Source organism: Anneissia japonica, unplaced genomic scaffold (assembly GCF_011630105.1).
Source record: "Anneissia japonica isolate Jap-2015-1 unplaced genomic scaffold, ASM1163010v1 scaffold287785_len535756_cov143, whole genome shotgun sequence".
NCBI lineage: Eukaryota > Metazoa > Echinodermata > Crinoidea > Comatulida > Comatulidae > Anneissia > Anneissia japonica.
Window position 1 is genome coordinate 173,302 of NW_022696924.1, and position 10,086 is coordinate 183,387.

At 35.7% G+C, this 10,086-nt stretch overlaps 1 protein-coding gene and 1 long non-coding RNA gene across 3 annotated transcripts in view; both read left to right on the top strand.

Annotated features, from left to right (window-relative positions):
* The first annotated feature begins 326 nt into the window (after window positions 1–326).
* LOC117102178 lies at window positions 327–1,936 on the top strand. The gene is made up of 3 exons (XR_004444374.1): window positions 327–578; window positions 1,138–1,264; window positions 1,611–1,936. It is a non-coding gene; the product is annotated as an uncharacterized LOC117102178 (long non-coding RNA).
* A 2,834-nt stretch (window positions 1,937–4,770) lies between these two features.
* Window positions 4,771–10,086, top strand: part of LOC117102176 — a 12,897-nt gene continuing 7,581 nt past the window's right edge. The window contains exons 1-4 of one of the 2 annotated variants that reach the window (XM_033242393.1): window positions 4,771–6,153; window positions 6,291–6,386; window positions 7,276–7,380; window positions 7,533–7,596. In XM_033242393.1, the coding sequence (XP_033098284.1) occupies window positions 6,132–6,153; window positions 6,291–6,386; window positions 7,276–7,380; window positions 7,533–7,594 (285 nt within the window). In that variant the 5' untranslated portion in view covers window positions 4,771–6,131 and the 3' untranslated portion in view covers window positions 7,595–7,596. Of the gene's footprint in view, window positions 6,154–6,290; window positions 6,387–7,275; window positions 7,381–7,532; window positions 7,597–10,086 lie in introns of those variants that run through there. The other variant, XM_033242392.1, reaches the window with a different exon arrangement.

Below are 10,086 nucleotides of genomic sequence, written 5' to 3' on the forward strand. Positions count from 1 at the left end.
GTTTTATGTTCTATTTTCTACTACTTTTATGTTAAAATTAGGCCGATGAAGCAAATATAGTGTTACTGTAAATATAAACAAAAGCAGAGGTTTTGCTATGATAAAAAATTACTTATTAAATTCAATGCAATTTTTTTACTGCTGCAAATTCCACTGAAAGTCTATATCCAAGGCATTAAGGCACTTACCATCTAATATTATTGCAATTAATGAGTTGTAATTTTTTGTCAAAAATATGAAAGATTAATTAATGTTAGCAACTAATGTGCTTCATATGTAAAAGGTTTGAAAGAAGATGGGTCAACAATTAGGTCTCAGGCTACATTTACTACTTCTATATGAGAAGTACCAACTATGTTGATTTTTTTTTAGTTCATCAATTTTCAGCATTTTTTTTACATTGCAGCAGCTGATTTAGTGAAGTGGTTTGCTGCAAATATATTTAAACCTAGAGATGAGGCAAGGAGCGATGCATTGTGGGAATTAGAAAAATATAATCATCTTGAGCATCCAAAGATTGTGCAATACACTATGTTGGAACATTCCATATGGAAGGCAGTGGATATTCATTCTCAAATGTAAGCTAATTTTAATAAAAGTGTAATCTATGTTCTATGAAAATTCTATTATAGTACATGTTTCATGGTTCATGTGGGGATATAAATTATAAAGGATTAAATTCAAACTTCTTTTTGCCCTTTTGCAGCGCCACCAGCAAGTGAAGTGAAGTAGCTTAAACCATCCAGAGGTTCCTATTCTTAAAAAAATCTCATTTGGGAGTGGGAACACCATCTCGAACCCTTCCCCCAGCTCAGGCCTAAAAGCTCAAGTCCCCCTGTCAGACAGCTCTGCCCCCCCCCACAGAAAATATATGCTAGAGCCGCCACTGCTTACAGTACTTGAATGAATCTTACTTTGCTTTCTGGTGGGCATATTGGTTTGCTCTGATTTATAAGAAACAAATGCTTAGAACCTAGGCCAAGCTCACAACCCTACTTACTACCACAATGCAAAGTTTCAGCATAATAAATAACAATAGGCATAATTATTTGACATGACAAATTACTAGTATTATGTGACTTTTGAATTTTGTCCACAACATACACTACTCTCAAAATTTGTTATTTGTATGTACAGTATGTACAGGGGTACGCTGGTCCAGTTCATCAGATGATATGATTAATGTTATAGAGTATGTGTCCCAGATTCGTCCAGCAAGTTCTAAGCATCACAGTATATGCATAGCCTAGGGATCATGTATGAGGTAAGATATTATAATTTTCTATAATTGCAGAAGTGGTAACCAAAGAGGTGGGTAGCTAGTTTGTATGTGGTGATGGAGTTGTTATTTCTCCTTCAAGAGTTTGTTACTATGGTTGTGGTGTTTGTGGATGTTGATAGGGGTGCTCACTATAGTATAGTTTTTTTAAAGTTTATTATTTAAAAGAAGCAGAACTAATTGAGGGTATTCTTCTTTGCTCAAGATAACATCAGACTTATAAATACTGATATGTAATGAGGAAAGAAAACAATTGTATCATGAGATATTATGGCACTTGTGACTAGAGGATAAAAATTGTTATACGTCCAATTTTTTTTTTAAATGGCAGGTGCTCTAACGAGCAAGAAATAAGTTTTCAATAATCATTTACAGTGGACGGCAGGTTTGTGAAACAACATAAAAAAAATCTTGCTGTTACTGTAGCACGTTAAAAATAATCTAAATAGTTACCATTATACAAATTGCTCTATGTATAGGCTAGTTTTAAATATAGAAAAATGGTACAGATGTCAACTTTAAAGAGATTTAGTTTGTGTTCAATTATCTTTAAAATATTATTAGCTTTATATTCTATTATAGATTAATTAATACCTATTTTCACACTAAAACCCCACTTGAAGTGATCGTGTGGTCCATGACATTACCCAAGACAATCCTACTGTAGATATTTACAAAATTGGCTCTAATGTTACTACGATTATTCTTTTTTATGAATACAGTATAGTATACAAATATTGACTGCTCATGAGGGGAATGGTGAAATCTATTGCCCTGAGGTGATGTGGAGACTGGAGCCTATTTTCCCTTGGGCCTTCAGCCCTCAGGAAGATAGGCTACGGTCTTCACATCACCGAGGGTCAATAGATTTCACTGTTCCCCGAATATAGAGCAGTCAATATTTGTTTTATATACCTCATACATAGATTCTATGAGGCCTAAAAAGTACTTACTTCCTAGCCTGTTATATTAGAGGCATACTCTAGGCCTACTACTACTCGACTAGCTAGGCCTAAGCCCTAGGCGATCACAGAGTGTGTCTAGCTCTTCTTTGCTTATTTCCTCAATTTCAACAGCACTCATCATCTTGCAATTTATTTGTCGAATATTTAATTTGTCTTTTGGTGCTTTTGCTATCGGCAAGAACTAATGCTAGGCCTAGGCTAGTCCTCCATTTCGAAACGAGCAGCCTCCATTATTGTTTATCGTTTACTCGCTGATCTGTGATGCGGTCCAGGGGATAATCTCCTCGTAGAGGTCGCAATCCCCTTTACCTTCACAGCGCTATGTCTAGTGGGCCTAGAGTTTGCACATCACGACAGGTCAAAAAAGTACTATTTTTGAGGGGAATAGTACTTTCTATTGCCCCGCTTGTTAACCAATCAGATGCCTAGAATCTATGTATGAGGTATATAATACGGGATATTCATATTGTACATCAGTGTATATGCATTCATTAGGAATTTCACCTTTTTAACGGTACTGTACAGTGGCACATGACAACATAAGTGGTTTACCTTTAAATCAAAAATAGTAAATAAACAAACAATGTAAAACATGTTTAACCAAAATACTGAACATCTATATCAAACAACTATACTAAGCCAGGCATTTATAACATGGTATCATTGTTCAATTACAGTAATGATGATTCTATGCCTTTTTGATAGTGTTTTTGTAAAATTGTTCTATTAATATTAAAATACATGATAACACAAAATACACAAGTACTGCAGCTATACAATTTTTTTAAAATTATTTCAGCAAGACAACTTTACCTGCCCCTTAATAAGTTCTGTACACCAATGAAACTGATTTATTTTGGGTGCAGTAGATTGGTAAAGTTATTGTCATCATTGTCCAATCACAGCGTTCATACCCAGGATGCTTGGAATTTTTGCTCTCCTGATGAAGTGTGCTCACTGGGGTGTGCACCATCAGTTGTCACAACCTGTCACCCAGATTTATATGGAGTGTGGTGTTATCGTTTATCCATTATAAGTTTCTTAAATGTTATAGTGGCATTACAACATTTCTGTTAATGATTAAATTTAAAAACCTTCAATTCAACCATTTTATTAGAAAATGAGAAGAACAATATTAATGCTAAAATTAAATAATATGATGATGATTTTATATAGTAGACAAGACAGGATAAATAATTATATAAATATGTATCATGGTTTAACTCTGCTTATCTACTCAAAACCAAGAATTAAACCATAAAAAAATTATTTATGGAATCAAGATATTCTAGCACTGAACGGTACTAAAGCTGAATGATTCTGATTCTCATTGTCATCATGAAAGAAATAAACACAAGGGGTGGTCAGAAGATTGGGTTATTTTTTTTAATCATTTATAATGTATTTTAGATGAAACTATGCCATATATATTTTAATACATATGTCTTTAAATAAAATATTTTATGTGAAAGTGAAAATTAATTGATTCCATTCTTGAGGTATATAATTTAAATATTTGTATTTGCATAACACTCAACAAAAAATCAATATTATTGAAATGTAATCCAACTCCTCTTTATGTACCCTGCGGAAATCTTCTGGTTCTATTTACACACACTACAATTTTGCATGCGCCTGTCCATAGCTTTCCAATTGCCTTTGTTATTGTAGAAGAATTTGACTTTGATTATGCTGGCAGGAAGGCACACTTGGGTTGTCCCAGTGAAGATTCCTAAGCAGAGTTTGGCATTTAATCTATTATGCCTGGGACAGCACCCAGCACAGCACCCAGTACAGGGTAGGAATGTCTCTGTTACCAATTGCAGGGGTCCCAAGTTGAGTTGGAAGAAGTCATTTCCAGGAGATCTGTTAAAAACAAGCTTTTTAGTGCATGTAACTTTTGTTTGCTACTTACCAATCAACATGGAATTTTGTCAGATAAATGACTGATATTATAGGGGTATAGTAGTAAAAACCTGCGGATTTAAATTTGCAGGAGATGGGTTATTTTCCGGAATATTCTTGTCCAGTTGCGGGAGTGCAGGAGACTGTCCTGATTTCCGGGACAAAATTGTTTTCTCTAGAACAATTTTTGGGAAAGCCCAACTAAACCCATTTCCTGTAAAATCAAGCTGGTGGTAACACGCTGCAATAACAGAAGATGCCAACATGATGCTTTACATGGAGCAGTCCGTGGCAACCCCAATGATTTTATGATTCTTATGTCATTAACTTATTTAAAAAAATTATCTGTATGTTCAGATAAATGACATTCAATTCGGTTACTTCAAATTTAATAGGCAATGTCCTTAGTGTTTATGCTAACTTGATACAGATTTATAACGTCACTAACAACACTATAATATGAATTATACATAGGGGTATACTGTAATTAACACAAAATAAAAGCTAACATACATAGCTAACTACCATAATAAAAACAAAATTTAAAATAATTATTATCTCATCTCAACATGCACATCAATTCAGTAATAGATAGTTGGAATATTCTATATTATACTTACCATTTGTAGTGCGCTGGTATCCGTTATGAGGGAAATTAAGAAACAAATAAAAGTGGGACTACCAACACAAAAGAGAAAAAAAGGGAGTGCCATTCTCAGCAGCTTAGCTCAGTCGGCTAATCTGGTGGTAGCCACTGTGTGTGCGCTGAACTGTGGGGATCTCATAGGTCCCCGGTTCAATTCCCATCGCTGCCTCACCTTGTGTTTCTACTAGACGGCTGAAATACAAGTTACAATAGCGGACCGTCTTTCGGATGAGACGTTTTCCGTTGGTCCCATGTGCATTATGGCCCATGTGCACATAAAGCCTCTTTTCCTGTCGACGTTATCTCGATCGTTGTTCAAACAAAAATAACGATTTACAGGAAAAGGGATTGTTGCTACTTCAACGCCGACGTTATGAATATCGGTAAACTTTAACGAAAATGGGTAAAATCGATCGCAAATTGACGCTAGATATCGTTATCGTTAGCAATCGTTGAAGTTGAAACGGGTTCAACTTTAACGACGAAAAACGTAAGAACTGGCCAATCAAATTATCCATTGATGATGTTATTGAAACTTTTCTGTTTTTGCGCGCTAGGCCTGTGTGTGATGTGCGGTGTGTTTGCTAGTACACGAAGCAATTTTCGTCTCCTTGCTCTAAACTCAAACGTACGTACTTTTCTTTGAAAATTGATAGACATAGGCCTATTATGGATATGTAATATATTATTATGATAATTAACCTAACAGGTAGCCATTCGATTTTACTTATTCCCACACTCCCGTTTAGTCTAGGTTAAGGCCAGCTAGCTAGCCTAGGCCTATGCTGCTAGGCATCTGGAATGGAACGCAAGGCAACCACTCTTTTCCCTATGGAAAGGAAGCTGTCAAGCGTAGTCAAGCGTAACTATCTGAGCCTAGTTAGACAGACTCAATTATTATATATCTCATGGATTAGGCCTAGTAAAAGTACACTGTATTTCACAAATTTATAGAATGATATGTCATTTGTATGTAATAATGTAGGCCTAGTTCTAGGCTAGGCCTAGTTCTCCATTTTTGATTTTTATATTTTGATTTTTGAAGGCACTTCATTAGCCTAGGCTTAGGTAGGTAGGTACATTTATTGAAAATTATTTAATATATATTGTTTATCATTAAATTTTAGACAAAAGATGGGCCATAGTGAAAAATCCCTTATGGAAGTTGTGCAGAGATTTGAAATATTGTATGAAAGAAGGGCTGCCAACTACAAAAATAAGAGAACTATGAAAAAAAATGCTCTAGAAAAAGTGGCGGACGAGTTGAACTACATGAAGGTAAAATGCAGGGGATAGGCAGCCTGGATGGGAGATCTTGTGGAACGGGCATATAAAAATGTGCGTACTCGCTTTTCGAGGTAAGACGGTTTCTCATACATTATCTTTCTTAAAGACAACAAAATTTTGTTGTGTTTCCCTCTTTAAGCCTAGTAAAATTTTGTAACGCAAAAATATTTTTTTTTTTATAAACGTCCCCTTTCCTATTTGAAAAAAGATGCTGTGTGCAAGCAGTGGGAGGCCCTCCGGTGGCTAGTGCCTTACTACAAGGAACAAGTTGCAGCTGATATATGCTCTTTGGAGGAAGAGGAAGGTTTGTACACTGTATAATAATTATTACAATAAAAAAGGGCAAAAGAGTCACTTTACGGAAACCAGTCAATTCGAGCGGATGCCACTTCGAGCGAAGGCCAATTTGAGCGGAATTTTTTTCGAGCAGATGCTAGTTTCAGCGGAAGAAGATCCACTTGTGCGAACAACAACCTGTGCGAGTTATATACGAATTACTTCAAAATTTCCTATTTTTGAGCTAAAAATTTGACATTTTCAAAGGGGAAGGGGCATACAACAGTTCCAGAATAGATAAGTGAGCAGCATAACTCAATTACAAATATAATTTGCTTTTTTAAATAGAGAACCCCAACCAGTGGCGGATCTGGGGAAGGAGGAGGGGTGGTGAATAGGGTGGCTAGCCACCCCACTTTGTTTACCATGAAAAAAATAATGGTCACTCGTCTTGTGTGTGTGCTCCTCGTGCACTCTAGTAAAACATACACTTTATTCTTTTTTAAGCTGAATTTGTTATCGGCCATCTTGGTAGTCAGTGTTACCAAGACTGTAATTCAAACATGGAGTAATTATCAAAAAGTACTAAAAACCTTTCAGGACCTTAGTAATCAGAGCATTTTTTGCATTTAAAACAAACAAATACAAGAATACGGCGACGATAAATTCGCCCTTGTTATAGTTCGCACTAAATGCATTCGCTCAAACTGGCATCCGCTCGAACTGACATCCGCTCGAATTGACTGGCATCCCATTTTACAACTATTAATACAGGCAGGAAAAAAATCCACATTTTTAATTTTACCTAAATTTTATTAAATTCAATTGAATTGAAATATTGTTCAGGAATTTCTGGCACTGCATAACAAATATATAAAAAGTGGTTACTTTTAAAGTTATTTTATTTGCTTTAACAGATAATAATCAGGAAGACTACTCCTTTGATGAGGGTTCTGAGACACAGGCTACTACAATTCTTAAAGCTATAGAAAATTCATTCGAGGATACTAAAATTGATAACGGTTAGTTGACTATTAATTTATATATTTTGGATTGCCTAATAAGGAAATGCTTTTTCTTTTGAGTTTATAATTTCAATTTTCATACTTATTGTTTTAATTTGGAATATTTATAAAGTGATCTATTGTGAATGTTTTTCTATTTAATGTTATAGATCAAGATGGGGAGGACTTTAAAACTCCAGTACAAGCACAAGTTTCCCCACAAGAACATTGAAGGTCAGTTCCACAACATAATTAATCCATTCCAATCCAATTTAATCTTCAGATTTAATTTTTGTTCATTTTTCTAGTGTTATACAATTAAATTACAAGAAAATAACACTATTTTTTACTCATTTAAGCAAACATGCCATCTTTATAATTTGCTGTTTCAATAATACCATACCTCATATTTCATTTTAGAAAGAAAGAAAGCGTGGTCAAACAAGGGAAAGAAAGCTGCAAAGGTTTGTAAAAAGAATGTATTTCTCATGTGAATTAATGTAATGTAATGTACTTCTATTTATATCGAGCTTTATGCTGGAGTATCAAAGCATTTAAAAATTACTCGTTCGTTTATGGCTCATATTACATGCAACGTTTGTAGTTCACTGCCTTTTTGTACCTTGAATTTGATAATGTTATACTGTACTATTGGGTTTACCTAAACATCAATATCTAACAAGTTATTGCATAGGATGTGATTGGGGGGGGGGGGTGCCTCTGTAACTACTATACAACATAATTTCCTACTCTACCTACAAACATAAGTTGATTGTTGTTCCCTCTAATGTCTTTTCATTTGCAGAAGGAAGCGTGTCAGCCCATTTCCAGTAAATCGATTTCATTAACAAACAGGCTGTAATCGATTTCATTAACAAACCAGAAGAACCGCAGGACCAGATTGCAAAATTTTGTTCTTGGTTACAATCAGAAATAAAAGGCAGATCGGAGATGGACCAAAAAAAAAATAATAAAAAGGAATTAATGATTTAGTTTTTGAATAAGTTGTTAAAAAATATAAATTGTAATAGACGGAGTTGGCGATATTTATTAGAAACAAGCTAAGAGATGTAGGCCTAGGCCCTCCGTGTAAATACTCTGATGATGATGGAATAGACAATAACTGGATTTGCGTCAGGGGAAGCATGTATAGGTGTAATTTTGCCCTACCTGACGTGGAAATGTACCGAATACTCAGTACATTTGAAAACAACTGCGAAAAAAATCACAAGCTGTTCTCGGGTGGGACTCGAACCCACGAACTCCAGATCACTTGGATTCGAATTCAACCCTGGCCATCAGACGCAAGCTCGGTGGTCTAGAGGTATGATGCCAGGCTAGTAACTTCTTTATCGGAATATGAATAGTTCGGGGATCCTTGGCGATTTAACCTTCGTAGGCCATCGTCGTCTTTTGTTACACTACACCACTCTGCAGCTTTAAAATGCCCACTGCATTCTGAATCTATAAACCCTGAGGGAATGTAGTGGGCATTTTCAGTTTGGATCATGTAGTTGTGTAACACAACACAAGCCTTAACTATGGCATCAACAGTATCCAACCCAGCCTTGATGGTGGTATGCAAAATCCTCCAGCGGGCAGCCATCACTCCGAAGGCATTCTCGATGCATCTCCTTGCTCTAGACAATCTATAATCGTAGACCCTCTTTTCAAATGTCTGATTGTTTTCACCGAATGGCTTCACGAGCCACGACCTTAAAGGGAAGATGGCATCACCTAATATGACATGTGGCAATTTTACCCCACATACGTCAGCTGGTGGTGGCACATTCAGAGAGCCTGCTTCCATTCTTTTGCTCAAGGCAGAACGACCGAATATTGATGCATCATTTTCATGGCCTTCTGCCCCATACTTAACCAGGTGAAACAATAGTTTGCATCACATAATGCCATCAGAACCGTGCTGCAGAATCCTTTGTAATTAAAAAAGCTGCTTCCGCTGTTCTGCGGCTTCTCAATCATTATATGTTTCCCATCGAGACAACAAATACAGTTTGGAAAGTTCCACTGCTCTTCAAAATTCTTCGAAATCGTAAGCCAATCCTCCTCATACCTGGGCATGCTCAGGTATATGGGTTGGAGTGCAATCCACAGAGCAGCACATACTTCACGTATGATGTTAGATACTAAAAGAAAAAAAATATATATTATCAACATTATTCATAATTTTGGATGACAAATTTATTAAACTGCATTACTGTCTAAAAACTCGTTCTGCTTGTAGCATTTTATTCTATGGCACTATTCAGTAAATTTTTAAAGACTGAATCTAGAAAATTGAGTTTAAATACGCTATAATATGGTCAGTACTGGAAAAAAAAAGTGTGCAAGTTGTCTAGACAAAATAGCTCCAGCACCTTGTTTTGCGAACCCATTAATTTGGAATAGAATTGAAATATTATTTTGCCACAGTGAACAATTGGAAATACAGAAAACTAAAATTTTTATCCTGCTTGCCACCAGCAAAAATCTTTCATTACATTTTTTTTTCAGAATTAAAAACGTATTTATTAGATAAAAGCAAACTTACATCGCAGTAAATCAGAGTGTGTAGGCCTACGATCAATCGCTACACACACACACACAGTTGCTAGCTTCCATGCAAAATAGAGAAATTGTAGTTATCAAAGATAAACAATTCGACAAGACACACATAGTCTTGCTGACAAGCAACACACACTAGTAGTATTCACACTGTTATTG